A 23922-nucleotide genomic window follows, 5' to 3' on the forward strand; every position below is an offset into this window, starting at 1 on the left:
GGCGCCAGCACGCGGGGCGAGAGGTGCTGATTAAGAGGGCGCGTGTTATCTCCGCGGGCTGCACCGCGCGGCCACCAGGCAGATGCTGACAGTGCAGCTGGCCTGCTGTCTCCGCTCTCCGGCCCGGCCCTGTGGACTCTGCGGGAGTCTGGGGCCGGGGCCTTCTTCCTCTCCGGAACAGCAGTCCTGTGCCGGGACGGCTTCGCTCCCTGGCCATGGCCCTGCCGGGGCACTTTGGGGCCTTCCGGCAGAGCCAGCAGAAGTTGGGCCTGGGTCCAGACCGAGTTTCCGTGGGAACACAGAGCTCCTGAGGATGCCCGTGGCCGGATGGGCAGAATAGGGCCGCGGGCTTTGCCAGGCACCCGTGAAAAACAATACGCCTGGGCTCAAAGCGTTCCTAAGCTTTGCACGCGGGAGGCCTGTGTTCAGTCCCCTGCCAAACTGGTCACTGAGCACCAGACCGGGAGTAACCACCGAGCACCATCCAGTACTGCCCCCAAACCAAGAGGATTAGTGCAGTGAAGGAGAGGACCGCACCGTGCTAAGAGAGAAACAGACTTGAGTTAGAAAACTCAGGCTCCAGCCGTGGCCCCACGACCCCCTCCTCGCCGTAGCCCCGGGGAAGGGGCCCTTCTGCTTCCTCACCCCCAGCGGATAACACTTATCTCACAGGGTACCGGGACCGTGGAATGTGAAGAATCGGGGTTTGGGAGCAGGAAGTAGCCGGAGCCTTTGTTTCCACATGTGAGCACAGAGAGTTAGAATAACCACTTGTGGATATTTTGTGGCAACCCAGTGAAATGATATATGTAGGATATTTAAAAAGTGCCTGACAAGTAGCACCCAGCCAAGGGTTGGGTTTAACAGGGTAGCAGACGCTCTGGGCTCAGCCCACTCCAGCCCTCGCCACCTGGAAGTGTGTGGGAGTCGCTCCAGCTGACACTGCGGCCCAAGCTCCCCCGGCTTGAGAAAGGCCAGCGAGTGCCAGTGCAAGCGGCTGTCGAAGCAGCAGGCCCCGGCCGGCAGTGGCAGCGTGTGATGGAAGCTGCCCTCTGCAGTGCCCAGGGTCTGCACAGGTGACTGACCGCAGCCCTGGGGGCACTGAACTGTACCCACCCCCCCCCCCACGCTGGATCGCGCCTTGCTGCAGCCCTCCCCTGCCCTTTCTTCTCTTCTTTCTCCTGTCACTCCCGTCCTTCTCCCCTTTCCTTCGTTTATTGTTGTAGTAATGGGGGGGGCACACTCATGCTTGGCTGTGGTGCTCACACACTGGTAGTGGGGTGCTCGCTGGGGGTCAGGCCCCAGGTTACAGTGCTTGGCTTGCACATACTCTCTGGGGGTCCCCCTCTTTAGCTGAGGCACACGAGTTATCAGTACAGTATGGTGTTGCGGAGGGGGGGCGTCATTGTGGGGGTTTACACACTGCGTGCCAGAAATCACACTTCCTGCCAGGAACACTCACACGTCTTTGTAGTAGCAGTGATTGCCGGGGATCGCACCCTTTGTGGTAATCACACACTGGACATCACAGGCGGCAGGAGAGTTGTCAGAGTCGCATTCAGCACGTGTGGCAGTACCAGGGATTGAACTCATGACCACATGCTCACAGGGCAGGCACTTGAAGTCACTCAGCTGTTCTCCCCCGACCCTCGCTTTATGAATTCCTGCTTCCACGTTGAACCTTCATCTCCTTTGTCTGCTGGTATCTCCCCCTCTGGTGTGAGATATTCCCCACTGTGACCTAGAGCTTTAGCGGCCTGGCGATAACCTCGCCTTTGCCTGAACTTGGTCTTTTCCCCAAAGCTTGGTCCTGGCCCAGAGGAAAGAGCACAGTGAGCTGAGTGACACCAGGACACCAAGGCCTTGGAGAGTCAGGGTTTCGGGGTTCGGTCCTACCGCCAGCTGCTGTTGGTGGACCAATTCCTCCTACCTTGGAATTCATTTCCTCGTCTGTGCCGTGGTGATCGTCTCCCTCTCACTTAGCCCGTAGGGTTGAGAAGATGAAGATTATAACGCGGAAACTCGCAAGACCCGGGGGCTCCATTGATGCTTTCCTGCCTGCCCCTCTGAAATCAGCAGTGCCTATGATTTATTTATTTTTTTTTTTTTTACACTGTGCATAATCTCAGCCGTGCTGGAAACAGTGAACCTAAACAAACACAATCAGCGGCTTTTTCTGCATTGTAGCGAAGGCGCATAGTGTCACCATGGCAGCTGCAGTTGGGTCAGGAAACTGCCACTCCACACTAGCGTTATCTTAGAAATGTCAGTTTTCCACGTTTACATCTCCAACCTCCTCTGGCTAGTTTTACCCCAGCACGCAAGCGTTACTATTTTGCAGAATGTTACTAATTTCCCTTAGGAGGTTTCTGCCCTCCCCTCCCTGGTGTCTGAGCCCACTGTCAGTAACCTGTGTCTCTTCCCCAGATTCAGTGATGAAGGGATGGAGGTGATTGAGCGGCTCATCTACCTGTATCACAAGTTCCATCAGCTGAAGGTCAGCAACGAGGAGTATGCTTGCATGAAAGCAATTAACTTCCTAAACCAAGGTGAGTGGCCAAAGAGTAGGGGAAAGGGAAGACCGTTTTGAATTTGACTCTGGGCATCAAACCCGGGGCCTAATACATAGCTCCATCCCTGGCCCTGGACTTTATTTTCCCGTTAGTGTTTGCCTTCACGTCCTCCCTGCCCCGTTTTACCCTCAGACCCCCACACAGTCTGTCGAGCCCTGTGGGACCAGTCTTGTGCCTCCCTCACCGTCATCTCACTCCCCTCTAGCTCAGGCAGTGCTTGGATTTTTTTTTTATTATTATTTTTTCTTCTAACTCAAATGCCACCGTCTCTATAACTCATAGAGGAAGGAAGAAGATTCGCTTTGTTTAGTCAGTTTTAATGCATTTAAACGCAGACACCAAGGACAGAACATGCGTCACTTAAAATATGCACCGAGTTTTCCAGGGACTGAAGAAGAGCAGGGTGATGAAACTGTTGCAGATAAGGTCTCAGTGACAGGCTGGCAGTGAGTCTTTCTGATGGCAGCGTGGGGGTGCATAGACACTGGCGTGTGTGGCCCTCAACGATGGCTTTGGGTTTTTTTTTTCCCGGTGTATTTTAGTGTTTTGGGGGGTGAGCCACCCCCAGCTATGCTCAAAGATCACTTGTGGCAGAGTTTGGGGTGCCACATGGGGTACCGGGGATCAAACCCGGGTTGGCTGAGTATTAGGCAAGCATCCCACTGTCCTGTCTCTCCAGCTGCAGAGATTCCTTCTTGCCGGTGTAGGTTGGTGAGGGTACAGAGTTTACCCAACGGTGGTCAGCAGGCCCGGTCCATGCCCAGTACTGCTTGGCACTGGGCTGGAGAGTTCACTGCTGACCCCGGGTGATGGAGCATCACGAGGGCCCAGTGGTGCCGGGGCTGCCAGGGCTCCCCACAGTGGTCCGGGTTAGTCTCACACCGCCCGGCCGCCTCCTCCTGTCCCTCTCTACTTGCTTTGTGCCTCTCTTGCATTTATGTGTTACGCACGCCTTCCCTAGACCGAGTCCCGTGGCATACATTGAAGACCTTGAAGTACATTAGATCCTCTGTCATGGCCTCAGAAATGCGCTCTGAGGGCACTTGGCACATGCTGAGCCCCAGCTAGGGGGAAAGAAGCAGCAAATACTTGGAGGGGGAAGAAATCGGAGCTGGAGCTTAAGGGCTATTGAGATTAACATAAGTTATATGTATGTGTGTGTGTATATATACATATATATATACACACATGTGAGTAATGGCTGTGTGTATACGCATACACATATGAGAAAAAGAGATGATGAGATGTATTTTGTATATAGAAAAAGAATGGAATGACAAGATAGAAGATGAGGCATACCCAAGAGATAATCTGTACAAACATGAATGTGCTTATACTAGCATCCTTTTGTTTGGGTAAAAATTTTTATTTTTGCTTTGGGGCCACACCTTGGCAGTGCCAGAATTTGACCAAGGGCCCCAACCACAGCCCATGCTAGGAAAGTAGAAAAGTGCCTTAATCTTTGTCCTCTCTCTCCCCCAGCCTCCTCAGCTTTTTTGTTTAGTTGGCTCCAGTAGAGGATAGAATGAAAACTATTGAGAAGGTTGAGTTGGGAAAGGTAGATTTTTCTTTTTTTTTTTTTTTTTTTTTTTTTTTTGCTTTTTGGGTCACACCTGGCGATGCACAGGGGTTACTCCTGGCTCTGCACTCAGGAATTACCCCTGGCAGTGCTCAGGGGACCATATGGGATGCTGGGATTCGAACCCGGGTTGGCCGCGTGCAAGGCAAACGCCCTACCCGCTGTGCTATCACTCCAGCCCCGGGAAAGGTAGATTTTTCATCCAGTTACTCAATGCCTACTGGTGCCTGTTTTGAGCCAGGCTCTGGGTATGAAGTTGATAGATTTCGACTAGCCCTCGAAGGCTCCAGGGACTGTCCTTTACGGCGTCTCCCTTCTGCAACTTACTTCTCTGCCCTTATCCAGAGTATTGTGCCTCCGTGTCTTAAAGAAAAGAGGCACTGGTTTGTTTGTTGTTGTTGATTTGTTTTGTTTCAAATGTAGGAATGCTGCTATTTTTTTTAACTTTTTATTGAATTTCCATCCATGAGATAGACCATTGCAAAGCTGTTCATGAGGGGGCTGGAACAATAGCACAGCGGGGAGGGCGTTTGCCTTGCACGTGGCTGACCCAGGTTCGATTTCCAGCATCCCATGTGGTCCCTTGAACACTGCCAGGAGTAATTCCTGAGTGCAGAGCCAGGAGTAACACCTGTGTATCGCCGGGTATGACCCAAAAAACCAAAAATTAAAAATTAAAAGAAAGCTTTTCATGATTGAGTTTGAGTTTCAGTCAGATCCAACACCCATCCCTCCACCAGTGTCCATGTTTCCGTCCCACCATCCTCCAAAACCCCACCCCCAACAGGAGACACCCTTTGGACCAGGAACCTATAACTGGGCAACTGAGATGCGCGTTCTCTGGGAGGGGGTTTCTTTTGAACTCTTCCTCCCATGTCCTATTTGGTTGTTTTTTTTTTGTTTGTTTGTTTTTTTGTATTCCCCCCACAGATATCAGGGGTTTGACCAGTGCCTCGCAGCTGGAACAGTTGAACAAGCGATATTGGTACATTTGCCAGGATTTTACTGAGTATAAATATACACATCAGCCGAACCGCTTTCCTGACCTCATGATGTGCTTACCTGAGATTCGGTATATTGCAGGTAATCTCCTGGGCCCTTGAACCTTAACCTTCCCTGTTTCCGTCAGCTGGGAAGATGAGGCACCCATTTGTTCGGTCTGTTCAGTATAACGTTTGTGTTTTCTCCATAAGGAAGAGAACCTGACGATAGTTTCCTGAGCTCCAGCCCTCGGAAGGGGACTTTGGGGCTTTATGTCACTTAATCTCAGTATAGTCCCAAGTAATCCTTTGGCATTCAGTGTTTGGGGAAACTGCCTCCATTTTCTCACTTTAACTTCGGTGTCTGAACTCTCTCTCTGCCCCTAGAAGCCTGTCTTTTATTGTTGTTACTGGATTTCATTTGGTAACATACCTAGCGCATACTTAGAAGCAGTGGAGAGAGAGTACAGGGTTAAGGCACTTACCTTGCATGTGGCCGGCTCTAGTTTGAATCCCCAGCACCACAGACTGTGCCCAAACCCCCACTCCCACCCTCCACCAAACCTCCCAAGAGGGAAGAGAATAAATGTGACCCTGGGCAGAGAATTGGGCCCATAAAGTGCAGTAGTACAGTTTTCTTTTTTTTCTTTTTTGGGTCACACCCAGCGATGCAGAGAGGTTACTCCTGGCTCTGCACTCAGGAATTACTCCTGGTGGTGCTTGGGGGACCATATGGGATGCTGGGACTTGAACCTGGGCCGGCCACATGCAAGGCAAATGCCCTCCCCGCTGTGCTATCGCTCCAGCCCCCAAATTAATGTCAGTGAGAGAAGTTTTCAGTCTGACAAAGGTAGTTCTTGCCGCTGCTGTTGCTGAGTGGCCTGAGGTCACATATACACAGTGATGGGACTTGACGGGAATGGAACACAAAGGTTGTTTGACAAAGGGTTTTTCCCCCTGCTTTTAGATCACAGAGTAGTCTAGCAGATAGAAATTCTTCCTAAATTATTGGAATTTGAGGGGTGCTTGGATTATGTTCAGTGTTTTCCACACTGTTGTATAAATGAGCTATTGATCAGGTGCTGTGTGGTATAGGGGTCTCAAGCCTGGCAGAACTTTTGCGTCACCTAAGAAACTTTAAAATAAAGTCTGTGAGCCAGAGACAGTACAGAGGGTGAGGCACTTGCCTTGCACGCAGCCAGCCTGGGTTCATTCTCCGGCACCACCTACGGTTTCCGGAGCCCTGCCAGGAGTGATCCCTAAGCACAGAGCCAGGAGGAAGTCCTGAGTCTGGTGGGTGTGCCCCCCAAACCAAAACTAAATCAATAAAACTTGTGGACTCAAGGAAAGGACTCAAAGAGCTCAAGTACCTGCTTTGCTTTCAGAGCCCTAGGTTTGATCCCCAGTACCGTGTCGCCCCACAACCTCTCCCCACCCCAGATGTGGCCCCAAAACAAAAAAACAAAAATCAACAACAAAAAAAAATCTGTGTTTGCTTGCGCCTTCTATGGACTGATTCCTGGGCACGGGCCCTGCATCAGTATTCTTTGTAAGTCCCCATGTCACCCTGAGGCACTGCCCGGAGGAGAAACCGCCTCCGCTACTGACAGTATGTCAGGACACGGGATGCTCCAGGAAGTCTGCTGGTGAAAAGCCGTGCACACATCTGTGTTTGGTTGATTTGGGAGCCGCCTTCTGTCTCTGTGCTCAGGGGTTTCTCCTGCTGGTGCCCAGAGGACCGTGTAGTAGCGCCAGGGATCAAACCGAAGCCTCGTGCATGCAGAGCACGTGCTCGAGCCAACTGAGCCGTTCCTCTGGCCCCAGACACGTACCTGCCCCTTTTTGTTTGTTCGGGGCCACACCCAGCAGTGCTCAGGGCTTACTCCTGGCTCTGGGATTAGGGGTCACCAGTTGTGGAGAGACTTGATATATTTAGGATTGAGCCAAGGTCAGCAGCTCGCATGGTGAATGCCTTAACCCCTGTACTGTCTCCATTCTCACCCAGACCCCACAACTGAGTGATTTTTTCTTTTTTAACCACGATTAACTCCATAGGAATTTAACTCAGTCAGTTAGCCTCTGGTCAGTTGCTTTTGTGTGCGGTTTCCAGGAATCTGGCCATGGCAATTAAATTGGCAGTTTCCAGGAACCTATCAAAGGCATTAAATGAGAACTTACTGAGAACACATAAACAAAAATAATGTGTTGACTTATTATTAACATCTATCCTTTTGAGGAGCAGTATTTTGTATTGTACGCTCATTAGAAAATGTATCACATAGTTTAGTTCTAAAAGGGCATGTGAGAATACTTCTTAGTTCACATTCCTTGCCTGCAAAACGGGGGATAAAAATAATATCCGTCACACAAAAGTATTAACAGTTAAATGAGATGCTGGTGGGACTGCAGGTGTGACTCAGTAACAGGACATGTGTCGGGCCCTGGGTCAGTGCCCAGAACCTCTGAAAAGAGAGAGAAAATAAGGGCTGGAGCGATAGCACAGCGGGGAGGGCGTTTTGCCTTGCACGCGGCCGACCCGGGTTTGATTCCCAGCATCCCGTAGGGTCCCCCGAGCACCGCCAGGGGTGATTCCTGAGTGCAGAGCCAGGAGTCACCCCTGTGCACTGCCGGGTGTGACCCAAAGAGAGGGAGCAAATGTCTGGAACACTTGGCCCGGGGTAAGTACTGGTGAGGGGGCGTCCTCGTCTCCAGGCTCCTTGGAGCACGGCGGTGGGTCAGACCGCTGTGCCTGAGGTCTGGGTGGCCCCCATCTCCCAAGGGCTCCCCTCTCCCCTCTCCCCCCGCCCCTGCACGCTGCCGCTCACGCCTCCTCTCCGCCCTCCGTTTGCAGGGAAGATGGTGAACGTGCCCCTGGAGCAGCTGCCGCTCCTCTTCAAGGTGGTGCTCCATTCCTGCAAGACGAGCGTGGGCAAGGAGTGAAGGAGTGAGCCGCCGGCACGGGGGCCGCGGCGCCGCCCGCCCGCCCCGTGGCTTCCCGAGCAAGAAGAGTTTGTTTGTTTGTTTGTTTTTTAACCTCATTTTTCTATATATTTATTTCACGACAGAGTTGAATGTATGGCCTTCCACACGACGCACAGGCTTTTGTGTGAATGCAGCCGATGCATTTCCTTGCGGTTTACAGAATGTGAAGACTGTAATGTCACAGTGTTGTCCTTGTTTAGAGATAGTTCTTTTCTATTTTTTGCGGGAGCGGGTGGGAGGGGGCCGAGATGACTGTTCTCCGTGATGTCGATGAAGACAACTACCTCAGTGGGAAGGGCGGGGCGCGCCCGGCCCCGCCCCTGCCACCTGTCCTCTCTCCGCAGACCAGACGCCGGTCTGGCCGAGAGCAAACTGCCTTTTCCTAGCCATAGCGTTGCCAGATGAAAAAGCACAGCGCGGGGGCGGCCTCGTGAGCGGCGGGGCAAGGCTCGGGGGCCGGCGGGCCAGGCGGGCCCGGCCGGCTCTTCTCGGGAAGGCCGGGAAGTGAGGAGGGCAGCGCACATCGGGGCCCTCGTCCCCCACAGCTCCCTCGGGAGAAGGGGGTCCGGGCCCCGCTGTGGGCTCCCCCCCGCCACGGGCTTAGCTCCGCTGGCCCCGCTTGCTTCAGCGGGAACTAGACCAGCTGAACAAAGAAGCCCCCTGCCCTCTGGCCCCCCGCCCCGCCCCAGACCGCAGGCTTGTTCCAGGCAGTGGGGGGGGACCCCTCTCCCGCCCGCTGGCCGGACGCCTTGCCCCCGCTCGCTCCTGCTTCTCCTGCCCCTTCAGAATGAGACCCGGGGTCTGACTGAGCAGGGGCCAGAGGGCTGCGACCCAAAGCACCTAAAGGGACGGGGGGCTTTAAACTACCTCATGCTCCCGAGGGCCGGGCCTCTCCTGCAGACACGGCCTGGGCCCTTTCTCTCACTACCTGCCCCTCCTGCTCCCTCTTGCTTTGGCCAGCAGCCACACTCCGTGTACCTTGGAGCTGTCGAAGGTGCGTTTCCCTCCTCTGCCTGGACCCGCGGGCGCAGCGGCCGGCCCGCGTGGCCGGTGGCATCCCTGGGCGGGCCGACGGGCACCTCCTGTTCGGTCAGAGGCCGTCTGCTCGCTCCTGGCCTGTGTGCTGGGCAGTCTGTGTTGGATTGTAATCTTGTTCTCTCCGGTGAAATGTTACGGGTACCAGCAGAGCGGTGACTTTGTCCAAACCCTGACGTGTCTGAGGCTCGGAGCGTTAGCCCTCGGTGTCGCTTGCCCAGCCGCTCTGAGAAAGGAAAGAAAGACGAGAGAGGTTTGCTCAGGAAAAGTTCCACCCAGAAACTCCCCGCACGTCCCTGGGAAGGTGTGTGTGTGACTGTGTGTGTATCTGCGTACTTCTGAGTCCACGATAGTTTGCTTTTTATCTCAGTTTGTTGTTGTTGTTGTTGTTTGGTTTTTGACCTAATCAGCGAGATCACACGCTTTGGCGACAGGTCAGACTTGAAGCTGCCCCCCTGGAACTGCCGGAGGCCCGTCCCCAGAGCAGCCGTCCATACGCCTCCCCTTAGCTTGCTCTTCCACCTGGAAAACCCCCGTGATTCCTAAGACTCCTCTCTCTCTCTTGGCTCCGGAGAGGACTCGGAGGCAGCTGCTCTCTGCCGGGACGAGACCCGTGTCTCCTCGGGAACGCAGTAGGAAACGGAGCGAGTTGCTAGTTTGTGGAGTGTGGGGGGCGGTCAGTTCTGCAAGTGTCCATTGTCCGCGTCCATTTTTACAAATGTTGGCAGTAGATTCCACAGAACAAAGAGCCCATTCATCCCTGCGCCAGGCGGCTGGCCCCGTGTCCAGGCCAGAGCCCGACCCGGGGCGCCTGTCACGTCCACGGGCGCGGTCCGTTCCGACGTGGGCTTTTTTAAACAGGGTAAAGTGAATGTGTTGCATCGCAGCCTCAGGTGTAGCTGGCGGCGTGGGGACACTAGGTCAGCCACGAGGTGTGTTTGTGAGTCTGGTCTGAAGGTCGGAGGGGGAGGGCTGCTTGTTCTTCGCCCGCCTTCCCGTAGCGTTTGGCCAGCCGGTGGCCTTCTGGCTAGTGGGAGAAGAAAAAAGTCTGCATGCTGTCCCGATCCCCCTCTCTTCTGTCCTGCCTCTGACTGCCTGCCACCGACAGTTCTCACCGAGTGAGTTTTTCCACCACGGAAACGAGTGAGGCCCCTTAAAGCTGATTGTTAAAGGAGACTCCAGCTCCTTGCACAGTGCTCGGCTGAGCAGCCTTCCCCTCCTGCCACTGAAACATCTTGTTGACCCCAAAGTGTGAAATCGTGGAACTTCCCCGTCAGCTCATGCTCTGTCTTCCTTGCTGGGCCCCTCGAGCCTTTCGCAGGGTTTGGTGGTGGCTTGCCCTGCGCCTCGAGCCGTCTCCCAGCACTCACCCGGCCCAGAAGACGCCTCCCCCCCCACGGGCGAGCCTCCCCGGCCTGCTCCATGGAACTGAAGGCGGGATACGAGGAACCCTGGGGGTTCCTTGTCATGCTCAGCGGCGCTCAGGAGACCCCTTGGCAGGGCTGGGGTCAGACCAGGGTCAGCTGCGTGCAAGGCAAGCGCCTTAACGTTCTCTCCCTCCGGCCCCAAGTCCCAGGGTCTTCGGGTCACCCCTGGAAGCCGCCTGCTCAACACTGACCTCCCCTGACCCACGACTCCTCCAGGAAAGTGACTCCTGACGTGGCCAGTATGTCACCAGGCGGTCAGGCCCAGGCCCGGGCCCGGAGCTCCCGCCGCTGCACCGCTTCCTACCTCAGCTCCCGCTTCCTCGTTTCCTGGGAGGCAGTCAGCGGTGCCGGCGCGGCGGGAGGTCAGGCCCCGATCCATCACTTCTTCCTTGTTTTTTGTTTTTTTAATTTTGCAATTGTTTTAAGAAATCCATTCTTTCAGACCAGCCCTTTTATGAAGCTTAAATTTTTCTTTATTGATTTTTTTAAGGTAAAAATCAAAAGGACAAAAAAAAATCATAAATAATAAAAAACAAAAAAACCACTCCTCTTCCTTTCCCCAGCTTGATCCATGAGAACCCCCGTGTCCTCCCCACTGCCTCGGCAGTTGAGTGTTCCTCTCTCTTTCCTTGGCGTGAAGCATCTCTGGCCAGTGTCTTTGACATGACGTCTTATCTGTCTCAGGATGAGAAGCGGCAATCAGCCACCCGGTGCTGGATACTGGCTAGCCTTGAGGCAAGGGTTTCTAGGGCCACAGCTCAGGGATGTGTATTTAATTACAGGGTCCCCAGAAACCCCCCTCTCTCGGTTGCCGTAAGCAACGGCCTCTCTCGTGGGCTCGGGAGCCAGAGCTGGACTGTTTCCTCAGAGGCAGGAGCCCCGGCGCGCCCACCAGCCTGGGAGGGAGCGGTCCCGCCAGCTCGGGGCTGCTGGCGTCCCTCCTCCGGCTCCTCAGCCCTGCCAGGGCCCCAGCCTGCTCCGAGCTCAAGAAAAGCGTCGCGTCACTGGTGGAGGTGGCCCTGCCAGCCAGGGGCTCGTCTTTGCCCTTTGGTGACTCTTGTTTTCTTTCTCTGAAATGTCTTGTAATAGTTGATATTGTTGTTGACTCAAATTTCCCTGAAAAAAGAAAAAAAAAACTACCTCTTGAATGACATCCCGGCCGATTCCTCTCCGCAGGGCGCTGCGGGAAGAGAGTGCCGTAGCGCCTGCTCTGTTTACATGTTCCCGCCGGGAAGGAAACTCTGCCCGCCTGCCCCGGTGCGCTGGTGTTTTTGTCTGTGCTGCCACCACGGGCCCGCGATAGCATCTTGGGGCTGCCTTGTGGTGTCTGGGCCGTGTCTGGGAGCCCCTCCCGCCTGCCCCGCCGGGGACCGGCCACCGTCGAGAAGAGGCCTCCACTTCCTTCCTTGCTGTCTCCGAGACCCCGGAGGACCCACTCCCCACCACGGCAGCGCCCGCGTCCGGGAGCCCAGCCCCGAGCTACCTGCCCGCAGCCCGCCATAGGGATCGCGCCAACGGATGTCTCTGAGCCCTTGTCCCCACAGGGCCGGCCAAGGGCTGCCTGCCCGCCTGGCTCCATCAACCCTGCATGACCAAATCAAGGCCAGTTGGTGGGCCCTGCAGGCGACCCAGGCCCTCTGCTGCCTCCCGCCCTGCCAGCTGCCGGGGCGGGGCCCTTCCTGTGAATTGACTACCTGTGGAAATGTGACCAGTTAGTGTGAAATGCATGTTTAGCAAGTGTTAGGTACTGTATCTGAACCAATAAATGTGAATCCTTCTGCACATGGCGTCTGTGGAGTTTGTTCGGAGCCCTGGGGGGAGGTCACAGTCCCTCAGCCAGCTCGTGCCTTCAGGCCCGGGGCCACTGCTTGCACCCGGTGCCCGCCCTGGCCCTGTTGACAGCACTGATGGGCGCCTGCCCTGGGTGCCTGGTGCTGGGTGGGCCTCCTCACCCACCCGATCCCCCTCATGCTTCAGAGTTCATGCCTGGCTTTCTATGTGGGCAACCACAGCCCCCCAGGGGGAAGTGCCGCATCCAAGGTTTCCTTCGGAGAGCAGCAGGGGACGCACACCAGGCCTGCACTGAGGACGCAGGTGGGATGGGGGGTCTCACACAGGCTTCTCAGCCTTTGGCCTGGGGACCGGAGTTGCTCTGGGGACCCGCCAGTTGGAAACCAGCGATCTTCGGCCAGAGTGATAGTATCTCGAACGCAGCAAACCCCGGGTCCCTAAGAGCAGAGCCAGGAGTAAGTCCTGAACACCACTGGGTGTGGCCTAAAAAAACAAGGAAAAAGAAAACTGATCTGAAGGAGGCTGGCGTGAGCCTCTCAGGACGGGCACCTCACAGATATGGGGAAATGGGGATGAGTCAGAAACCTAGGCTCCTGTTTTTCCTTAAAGGGCAAAGATGAAATAAGAAACATTTGTTTCTGGGCTACACCCAGTGGTGCTCAGGGACCATGTGTGGCACGGGGGTCGGACCCAGGTAAACACCTCTCCCACTGTACTGTTGCTAGCCCGGATGCACAAGCTTTGAGGGACAGCGAGGAGCTTGAGAAGCACTCAGGTGAGGGCTGTGGCTCAGGAATGCCGACTGGTTTCACCCTTTTGGAAAACAGTTTGGACACTTCTCAAAAAACTAGAAATTGAGCTCTCATTTGACCCAGCAATACCACTCCTGGGAATATATCCCAGAGAGGCAAAAAAGTATAGTCGAAATGACATCTGCACTCACATGTTCATTGCAGAACCTGTTTACAATAGCCAGAATCTGGAAAAAACCCAAGTGCCCGAGAACAGATGACTGGTTAAAGAAACTTTGGTACATCTACACAATGGAATACTATGCAGCTGTTAGGAAAGATGAAGTCATGACCTTTGCATATAAGTGGATCAACATGGAAAGTATCATGCTAAATGAAATGAGTCAGAGAGAGACAGACATAGAAAGATTGCACTCATCTGTGGAATATAAAGTAACAAGATGGGAGACTGGCACGCAAGAATAGTAGAGATAAGTACCAGGAGGCTGGCCTCACGCTGGAGGAAAAGGCAGCTCAGATAGAGAAGGGAACACCAGGTAAAGTGTGGTTCGAGGACCCGCTGGGGATGGGAGATGCATGCTGAAAGTAGACTGTAGACCAAACACAATGGCCGCTCGGTGTCTCTATTGCAAACCACAGCACCCAAAAGGAGAGAGAACAAAAGGGAATGCCCTGCCACTGGGGTGGGGTGGGGGAGGTGGGGTGAGGGGTGGGAGGGATGCTGGGATCATCGGTGGTGGAGGGATGGGTCCTTGAGCATTGTATGATGGAAACACAAGCACAAAAAATTGTGAGTGTAAAAAAAATCTAAAACTTAAAAAGGGCTGGAGCAATAGCACAGCGGGGAGGGCGTTTGCCTTGCACACGGCCGACCTGGGTTCAGTTCCCAGCATCCCATATGGTCCCCCGAGCACCGCCAGGTGCTCACCCAAAAAGCAACAAAAATTAAAATATAAAAAAAGGCTGCGGCTCCATGCCAGCTCTGCACCGATGGCTGCCCTGTCCAGGACATCCCTGCAGGCCAGCAGTTAACGGGCACTTTCCCGGAGAACAGATGCAGTTGCGGAGCTGCAGAGCCGGCCCTGGAGAGGCGCGGCAAGGGCCCATCCCTCGCACCACACTCGGGGTCAGGAGCCCGGCCCAAGCGCAGACTGTCCCAGTCCTGCCGGGCCGAGACCAGGGCCGGGGCTTAGGGGAAGGCAGATGGGGACGGTGCAGGCTGGGAGCGTCGCCTCCGCCTCCTAAGCCCGAGTGTGGACTGGGGGGCGCCCAGCTGCCTTCCCTACCGCCGGCACCCCCAAGAGCCCTTGAGGTTTGAAAGGGCTGGTTTTAGAACAAAGGAAACGCCCAGAACTAATTAATTGACTCTCCTTTGCCCAGCCAGAGGAAAGATAAGAACTCGAGGTACAAGGTGTGGGGGGGGAGGGAGAGGGGGAGCCCATTTGCTGAATGCCTCATGGCCCTGGGATGGGGGTCTGTGTCCTTTGTCTCCTGCGCCTCATCACATTTTCCGGGCGTCTGTCTCAGCCCCCCACCCCCACCCCCCGTTAATCGAAGCACACTGAGACTGTTACACCTAAGGAGGAAGTTACACCTAGGATGGCACGGCAGCGAGGGCCGGGATTGGCTGTCGAATCCAGGTCTGTCTGATACGGAAGTTACAATGGGCCGCCTCCCTTCGCAGCCCGGGCAGTTCAGGACTGCTGAATATGAATGTAACAAAAGCCCTACAGTGGCCTCTGGTTGAACTTCTTTTTTTTTTTTTTTAACCTATTAGGCTCATAACGAATTAATTTCTAGAAGAGGTGAATGAATGGACCCAGAGTCTTTGGCACACTGGTATCTGCCATGTGGCTCCCTGGGTAAAGGAATTTTGCAGCCCAAATTCTGGACCACCCTCCCCTCCCCCTTCCCCTCCCCTTCCTGCTTCCCAGCCTCTGTTGGCAGGCACGTTCCAGACCCTGATAAGTCCTTCCCAGAGAAAACTGATTCTGGAGTCTGCAGCAATAAGTACCTAAGTTAGGGCATTTAACTTTGCATGCGGCTGACCCCGATTCAATCTCCAGCACCAGAAACAGTCCCCAGAGCCCCACCAGGAATGATCCCTGAGCGCAGAGCCAGGAGTAAGAACGGAGCACTCTCCAGGGGTGGCCCCCAAACAGGAAGACTGATTATGTTCAGGCCTTCTCCCGGGGCTCCCAGCCGGGGACACCCTCCCCTCCCGGTAAGACACTGCCGGGACACAGCCCCAGGGAAACGCACGGTGGCTCGCTACCACAAGGGTCCGGCTTCTTGGAGAGCCGCGCAGTAGAACCTGGGATTATCCTAGAGCGATGCCATCTGTTGTGTGTGCTCTGACCCCTGTGAGGGTGCTAAAGGATCCCATTTTCCAGATAAGAAAACCAAGAAGGTTACATTCAATATTCCGACTCCAATACGGCTATTTTGGGGGGCGGGGGGTGAACAACTTCATAAAAATAAATTTTAAAAAAGAAAACCAAGAAGGTAAGTGGTTTGCCTGAAGCGATGAGTGCAGCCTCCAGCACGGGTCAGGCTGCCGTTAGTGCCCTGAGGAGGCTGCAGAGGAAACGGGCGTGCTGGCAGCTGGGTTGGGGGCTGGGGATTTGAGGATTGGCAGCCAGGAGCTCCGGGGAATGGTGGCAAGAGGGAATGGGGACAAGGCCGGGGTGGCGGGAACCTTCCAGAATCACTCCCCTCGCTCGGGGCACGGGCAGGGGCTCGCCGTAAGTGGATTTTGAGTTTTCTTGGGTTTGGGTTTGGGTTTTTATTTTGGTTTGGGGGCCACATTCAGAAATGCCCGGGGGTTACCGCCTGCTCTGCACTCAGTAATCACTTCTGGCGGTGCTCAGGATGGGATGCTGAGGGTCGAACCCAGGTTCGATGTGCATGGCAAGAGCTGTCCCCGAGGGGCCACCGCTTTGGCCCCCTGAGTTCTAAGGCCAGTGTTTCTCCACCCCAATCCTGGTGGGCCCACCCCTCCCTGGGAGGCACACGGGAAGGGGGAGTACCTGGCTGGAGGGGGTTGGCTCAGAGCCGGGGCTGGAGGGAGTCTACAGGGCGGAGGGCATGGGAGGGGGGTGCCGCGGCCTTCACCCCCGGGAACAGAAGCCCTCAGAGCAGCGGCCAGCCCTCAGCCTGCCCGGCCCACAGGAGACCCAGCCTCAGCCTGTGGCAGGAGTGCCCAGCTGCCAGGCCCAGGGCTCTCGGAGTCTTGTTCCCTTGGCAACGGGACTCACCATGGAGACAGCCCCATCCCTGCCCTCCTTGCACGCTCCCTCTCCACAGACCTTCCTGTTCCAAACCACTCGGAGCGGCCCGGTGACCGAGGGCCACTCCAGAAGGCCCTTCTCCAGGGGAAGGCATTGGAGATGCCCCCGTTTTGGGGGTGTCCACTTTCTGCCTTGGCAGGGTCCTAGGGGCGTCTGCACGTGGGCGGAATCTCACGAAAGCAGGCAGTGGGGCGCTCCACTGAGGAAACTGAGGCTCAGGGAGAGGGGACAGACCAGCCCCCAAGTCTGCCAGGAGCGGCTCTGAGACACAATATCTGGGGCTCCGAAAACACATCCGCCACCGAGTGGGCCGAGGAGGTGGGTCGCGGGGTGAATCCCCCGACTCGGGCCTCCGGGAGCTGAGCCAGCAGAGCGGAGGAACTGCTCTATTTTAAGCCAGGGCCAGCGGGCCCCATGTGGGCACAGAGAGGGAGGCCCCGGGCCCCAGGCCAGCTTCCCGGAAGTCGCCGGGGCCTCCCTCTCTGCCTGGAGCCGCGTTCTGAGGCAGCCGCTTCCCTCCAAACAGGAAGGAGGCCCTCCGACCAGGACCTGCAGCCTCCGCTCCCGCGGCCACCCCCACCGTCATTCCTGGGGGGTGCCCCCAGCACCGGGGGCCCGATTCCTGTCCTCCTGGCTTTGGGGGGGGAGTGGGGGTGAGGGGATGCGGGCTTCTGCGGGGGCTGCCCAGTTCACCCCTAACCAGGCGAAGGTTCCACTCCCCTTGCCCCGGCTCTTTGCCCCGATTTCGATTTGTGTTGCTTTTGTGGGTTTGGGGACCACACCCAGGGATGCTCAGGGCTTCCTCCCGGCTCTGCACTCAGGAATCACTCCTGGCGGTGCCCAGGGGGACCCTGTGGGATGCCGGGGGGTCAAACCAAGCGCCCTCCCTGCTGCCCTCGCTCTTGGGCGTTCCCTGAGGCTGACTGCTGTGGGGCCAGGAGGGAAGACAGAGATGTGGCCATGGTGCCAGCCGTGGTGCCAGCCGTGGTGCCACTCCAGCCGGAGAGGGAGCGGAGACGGCAGAGGCCCAGGTCCGTGGCAGCAGCTACGGAGATGCCCAGACGGGAGCCGAGAGTGCTGGGCCCGAGAGGGCAGCAGTGGGGCCACCCCCGAGTGCAGGCCCCGTCAGGGCTGTGGGGGGCCCGCCGGCTGCGTGGCTGATGAGGAATGCGGGGAGCAAGGCTGGGTCACCCCCCGAGGGCCAAGCGTGTGTGCTGAGAGATAAAGCCCGGGAGGGCCCCCAGCTGTGGCTGCCACAGAGGCCCGGGCCCAAGGCTGAGCCGCGACCCGCCTGACCCCCCCACCCCCCCCCCGCTCCTCTGAAGGGCTCCCGCCCGGCCGGCCGCCTCACTGCAGGGTTCGGGTCCCTCTGAGTGTCACTCCAGAGGCGCAGGGTGGGCCCTGCGGCCTGCCAGTCGCTCTCCTGCACCAGCGACGGGTCGGGGGGAGGGGGCAGGCGGGCAGCTGCACAGGACTGTCCCCGGCCCTGTCACTGCCTCCACGCGTGCGTCTGTGTCCTTGTGTGTATGTGGTGGTGGGGGGGGGGTTTGCAAGACGCAGGAGGCCACGTGCTGGCAGGAGCCCCTCTGCCCCCAGCCTAGAGAAGTGCACCCCCACACACACACACACCTGGACTCGCCCCCCCCAGGGGTCCAGCCCCTGTGCCCGCGCGAGAGGAGCAGGCAGGTCCCCTGCCGCACGCGCCCCTCCCACCCCGCAGCTGAGGCTCCGGCTGGCCACGGCCTTGACCCGCCACTGTGGACCGCTCTGACATTGGCATCGGATCTGAACATCTGGCAGCGGGCTGATAAGGGGCGGAGCGGAAACGGCCGCTGCCAGGAGCCCCACCCCCTCCCTGACCCGCCAGGGGGTCTCCGCAGGCACATCCGCACTCCTGCTGCCCCTCAGGGCGCCCGAGCACCCCGCTTTCTCCTCTCTCCTCTCTCCATCTCCCCGTCCTGCCGCTTCTCTCCCGGTTCTTCTCCCCTGCCCGTCCCTCCCTCCCTCCCTCCCTCCCTCCTGGGTCCTCCTCTCTCTCCTGCCCTCCCCCTTCTCCCTCTCCCCCTCCCCCCTTGTCTGTAACTGTCATTCTCTCTCCTTTTCTGTCCCTTCTCCCCGTGGCCTCTCTCCCCTACGGGCTGCCCGCACGGTACCCCCCCCCAACCTGACGCCCCTTTTCCATTTTCACTTTTGGGTCCCTGCTTGTTTGTCCCTTCCTCCAGGAAGCAGGCCTGACACTCTGGGAAAGTCCCTACTTAAGCGAGACCCTGAGCTTTGTTTGCTTGAGGTGGGGGGCACAGGCGACACCCCTTCCCCTTCCCCTCTGGGCAGGTCCTGTGCCCCGGGACCACCTAGGCTGGGGCATAAAGAAAAAGCGGGGGCCCCCACAGCCTGCCAGCCGCCAGGCTGGAGCGGGGGCGGTTCTGGCCCCTACTGGGCTCCAGACCCCAGCACCCATCCCCATGCCTCGTGACTTTGGGAAGATGCTCATGGGAGAGAATGTGGGGCCACACTCCACTGGTGCCTTTGGGCCTTGGTGGCCCTCGCGTGCCTTGGCCAGTCAGGGTGAGGGCCAGGAGGGCAGCGCGGAGGAGGGGGTGTGAGTAAACAGGCAGGCAGCCGTGCCCCAGAGAGACGCCAGTAGTAGGAGCCTCCCCTCAAGGGTTCCCCCACCTCACTGAGTCACCCCAGGCCAGAAGGGCAAACAGTGTCTGTGATGATGTAACCTCGGCCCTCAGGCCTTCACCCTGCTGTTTGTGTCTTGCTAACATCGTGTGGATTGTCTCATGTTGTCCCCACTTCACAAGAGGACAGGAGGCCCAGAGAGGGGAATTAGCTCGTCCCAGGTCACACAGGAAAGGTCGGCACTGAGGTTTCATTTATGTCTACACAGGCGTATAGCAATTCTCAGGGCGTAACTGAAGGAAAAAGCCAGGGTGAGGGCAGGGTGGGGTGCAGTGGGAGAGAGAGTCCTGCAGGAGGCCCTGGTACCCCTCAAAAAGCGGGGATGGGGGGCTGAAGTGATAGCACAGCGGGAGGATGTTTGCCTTGCACGCAGCTGACCCGGGTTTGATTCCCAGCATCCCATATGGTCCCCTGAGCACTGCCAGGAGTAATTACTGAGTGCACAAGCCAGGAGTGTCCCCTGTGCATCACCAGGTGTGACCCAAGAAGCAAAAAAAAAAAAAAAGGGGGGGATGGGGAAGCTAATCGTATTTCACAAATCACTCCTTGTTTTGTTTGGGGGACACGCCCGAGTGCTCAGGGGTTCCTCCTGGTCTGCTCTCAAGAATCACTTTTGGCAGGCTAGAGGGACCACATGGGACGCTGGGGATTGAACCCAAGCGGTCTGTGTGCAGGAAAGTCACCCTACCCACTGCACTACCTCTCTGGCCCCCAAACCACCCCTTTAAAGAGCTGCAAAAAGTCTGTGGTACTTTTTTTTTTCTTTTTGGAACATAGCCGGTGAAGCACAGGGGTTATTCCTGCACTCAGGAGTCACTCCTGGCAGTGCTCAGGGGACCCGCTGGGGTGCTGGGAATTGGACCCAGGTCGGCCGTGTGAGAGGCAAACGCCCTCCCCACTGTTATGGCTCCAGCCCCAGTCCGTGGTGCTTAGGCTCGTCCACGTTTCCTCCATGTTGGTGACAGGACCAGTTTGCCAGCATGTCCCTTTTCCTGCTTCGAGGACACCCAGCATTGCTTCAGAGGCAGAGTCGTCGCATTAGACGGGAGACAAGTCCGTTTCCTCGGACACAAGGTGTGTATCCTGCAAGCCCAGCTCTGAGGTCAGGCTTGCTGGAAGTCAACTGCCCATTCTATGACGGGCTGGATTAGAATGTACGGAATGGCTAGAATCAGGCCCCGGGGATGGTCAGCTGAATGTTGACTTTTGTGTATTTTAATAATAACAATAATAGTAATAATAATTTAAAAAATGCTTGGAAAAAAATGCTTGAAGTTGAACTGGGAGATAGTTCGAAGGGCAGGAAGCCTTTGATACCGTAATGGCCCTAAGCTCAATCTTCAGCACCCCGTGGCCACCCAAGCACAGCAGGTGTGGCCCTGGTGTCCCCCGGTCAGATGGGCCTTGGCCCATCCGTCTCCAGGCTCGGCATTGGATTGTCCAGCCCAGTTGGCTCCAAAGCCCTGGAAGGCCCCCCTCGTATATACACAGAATTTATTTGTGTTTATTTATTTGGGGGCTGGGGCGATAGCACAGCGGTTGGGTGTTCGTCTTTCATGCGGCCGACTCGTGGTCGACTCCGTCCCTCTCGGAGAGCCCGGCAAGCTACCGAGAGTATCACGCCCGCACGGCAGAGCCTGGCAGGCTCCCCGTGGCATATTGGATATGCCAAAAACAGTAACAATAAGTCTCTCAATGAGAGATGTTACTGGTGCCCACTCAAGCAAATCGATGAGCAACGGGATGACAGTGACAGTGATTTATTTGGGGGCCACATCCGGTGTGGTTGGGGCTTGCTCTTGGCTCTACACTCAGGGATTGCTCCTGGCGGGGCTCAGGGGTTCTTAGAGGGTGCCAGGGATTGAACCTGGGTGGGCTGCGTGCCAGGTAAGCCCCGCACCTTGCATCTCTAGAGATCATACAGCAGGTAGGGCACTTGCCCAGGATGCAGCCAGTTCAGATTTGCTCCCTGGCACCTCCTATGGTTCCCCGAGCCCCAGCAGGAGCGACCCCTGAGAGCAGAGCCAGGAGTCAGCCCTGAGTGCCGCCAGGTGTGGTCCCAAAACAGAAACAGAAAGTTTGAAGTGACACGATGAGGACAACTGAATTTTTAATTAATTAATTTATTTTGTTGCGGTGTCAGGAATTGAACCCAGGGCCTCAAACTTGCCAAGCAATGCTCTGCCACTGAGTGTATTTTCTGTATCAGTTTTTATGTTGGTGGGTGTTTTGTTTTTTTTTTTATTTATTTGCTTTTCTGATTTGGGGTCCTACCTGTTGGTTCTCAGGGAACCACGTGATGTTAGGTGTGGGACCTGGTCCCCCACGTGTAAAGCACACACTGTGTGATAATCCATCTCTCGGACCTCAACTTCCTGTTTTAAATATAGGTGGTATAGAGAGATGGCTTCAGTGTTCCAGGAAAAAGAAAAAAAAATCCCTCCTTCCCAACCAAATAAGGCTGGCGAGTGTGCGATTTGCCCATTGCCTGGGGAATCTCAGCAGTTTTGACCCCACGACCCCCAGCCCTGGGGACAGAGTTTTCTCTGCCAGCCCCTCAAATGTGACCTGGGGCCCGGAACGGTGGCTCCGTGGGTAGAGCACAGGCCCTGTGGCCTTGAGGCCCGGCACCACACGGCCTTCTGCACTGCTGGCTGTGCCCCCCGACCCTGCCAGGACAATAAGGAAGGACGACAGAGCGACAGGAAGTACCCGCAGGGCAGAGGGCACCCACCGCAGCCTGGGGCCTGGCTGGGCCTAGAGACGCAGCTTCAGGGGCTCCGGGGAGCCAGGCAGGCCTCCCTCCCCCCTGCCTCGTCCCGCTAGGCCCAAGAGGGGTCCCTCAGAACCCCTGAGGGCTCAGGCCAGGCCGCCGGCCCTGCCCAGGGCCTGGAGGGAACCGCAGAATCCAGAATCCGCGGAGGGAGAAGAGCCCCAGCGTCGGGTGCAGGCACCCGGGAGGTCTGAGCTCACCTGCTGGGCGGCTGGCCCCCTCCTCCTGTCTTCAACTCCCAGAAGAGTGAAAGCCCCCCCGGCCCGCAGGCACGGCGGGGCCACCTGACCGCATCCTCCAGGCCGGGCCTGTGCACCAGCCCGACCTCTAGCCCTCCGAGTCTGGGCCGGGCGCACCGGCCCGGGGAGGTGGCCGGGGAGAGGCCGGGCTGCCGGCCCGTGGGGGAGCAACCCATAAATCAGACCCCACTCCCACCCGGGCGCTAACAAGCGGGGCTGCCTACCCGCCTACGTGGGGTCCCTGGCTCGGGGCTCCCCCAGCCACCAGCTGGCCAAGGCCTCCGCCGTGCCTTGGCCTCCACCCCACCGCGGCCCCCAGATAGATAGGGGGATTTTTTTTTTCTTTTCTTTTAGGAGAAGGGAAAAAAAAAATCGACCTAAATGAAGAGAAACACTAACAAAGAAAGAGACCCGCAGTCACGTGGGGGCAGAGACCAATTGGGCCTCCGGGCCCCCCCCTCCACGGGCGGGGAGGAGGAGGACCGACAGACAGGGCCAGCCTACTGTCCGCCCGCCGCCCGCCCGCCCACCGTGGCCTGAGTTCCCGGTTCCCGGTGCCCCCACTCGGCACTGCCCAACCGGGGCCGTCGCAGCCTCCCTGGGACCCCCGGTGCCCGCTGTCCACCCCACCGGTGTGAGCTCGCCTCTGCTCCGTAAGTGAGGGCCGGGGTCCGGGCCTCCTCCGGCCAGCCCGCCTGCTGCGGCCGTCCCTGCGGCCTGGGCTCGCGCGACTCTGGCCAGAGAAGGGCCCGGGGTGGCCTCTGCCCTGCTGCCCCCGCGGGATGCCCCTTCTTTCGCCCTCGTGGGAGCCGCCGGGGCCTCCGGGGACAGGCCTGAGCGGGGCTGAGCTGACCCTGACACCCCCCCGCCCGGGGCCTGCCTCGGGGTCTGAGTCCGCCTCTGTGCCCCTCTGTCACTCGGGGTTCTGTGGCCAGGCCAAGGTGATGTTTGTCTCCCCGTTTCCGCCGGGCGTGAGGGGCTGGGAGGGCCCCAGCAGGCAGGGGGGTCCGGCGGTGAGCCGTGGGGGCAGCGCGGCCAGAGGGGACTCCCCAGCAGTGAGAGTGGGGGCAGGAATAAGGGGGTGCAGCGGAGGGAGGGAGCACAAGGGCTCAGGGTCCGGCCCCCACCCCATCTGGCTCCTGCCTGAACCGCCCGGGAGACCACCACCGAGGGGCCAGCCCCCACCTCCGACTCAAGCTCCCCTTCACCCTTTCCAAGGCGCCCTCCCCTCGGGGCTGCTCAAAGTGGAAGCCCCCACTTCTGCAGCTGCCGTCCTGCAGGGGGGAGGGCAGGGGCTGTGAGGAACTGGGCTCAGGTTCTTCCTCCGCCCGGACACCCACCGGTGGGCTCCCAAAGCCCACAGAACCCCGCCACGGCAGGAAGCCCCCCTGCCCCAGTGTTTTCTGCAGACACTCAGAGAGGCCAAGCGACTTGCTGGGCATGCACAGCAGGGGGCGGCTGACTCATCCTTCTTTGGGGGGCGGAGGGGTGGGGGCGTAGGACGAGGGGGGACAGGAAGGGTGGTGGTGGGGTCCCAGCCCCCACCCCTACTCTGGGCCTTTGGGCCGGTGCTGTGGGTGTCCTTTCCTGGCTTGAAGGCCATGGACGGGTCCCCCCTCCTCACCCCCTCACCCCCATGCTGTCTCAGCACCCACTGGGCCCAGGTGCCTGTGGGGCGCGGGGTGCAGGGGTGGGGGGCGGGCGTGCTAGCCCCTTCAACTCTCGGGTGTCATTTAGTTTTTTCACCTGAAGCGGAGAATGACGAGGCCCCCAGATCCTTGGGCCAGATTGATAGATGAGCACGGCAGGGCCCAGG

At 57.7% G+C, this 23922-nt stretch overlaps 1 protein-coding gene across 2 annotated transcripts in view; it reads left to right on the top strand.

Annotated features, from left to right (window-relative positions):
* The window catches only part of NR6A1 (nuclear receptor subfamily 6 group A member 1), a 204748-nt gene extending 192401 nt beyond the window's left edge, over positions 1 to 12347 (top strand). For both annotated transcript variants that reach the window (XM_055122465.1, XM_055122470.1), the window contains exons 8-10: positions 2428 to 2549; positions 5083 to 5235; positions 7984 to 12347. In XM_055122465.1, the coding sequence (XP_054978440.1) occupies positions 2428 to 2549; positions 5083 to 5235; positions 7984 to 8072 (364 nt within the window). In that variant the 3' untranslated portion in view covers positions 8073 to 12347. The remainder of the gene's footprint in view (positions 1 to 2427; positions 2550 to 5082; positions 5236 to 7983) is intronic.
* The last annotated feature ends 11575 nt before the right edge of the window (positions 12348 to 23922 follow it).

Source organism: Sorex araneus, chromosome 1 (genome assembly GCF_027595985.1).
Source record: "Sorex araneus isolate mSorAra2 chromosome 1, mSorAra2.pri, whole genome shotgun sequence".
NCBI lineage: Eukaryota > Metazoa > Chordata > Mammalia > Eulipotyphla > Soricidae > Sorex > Sorex araneus.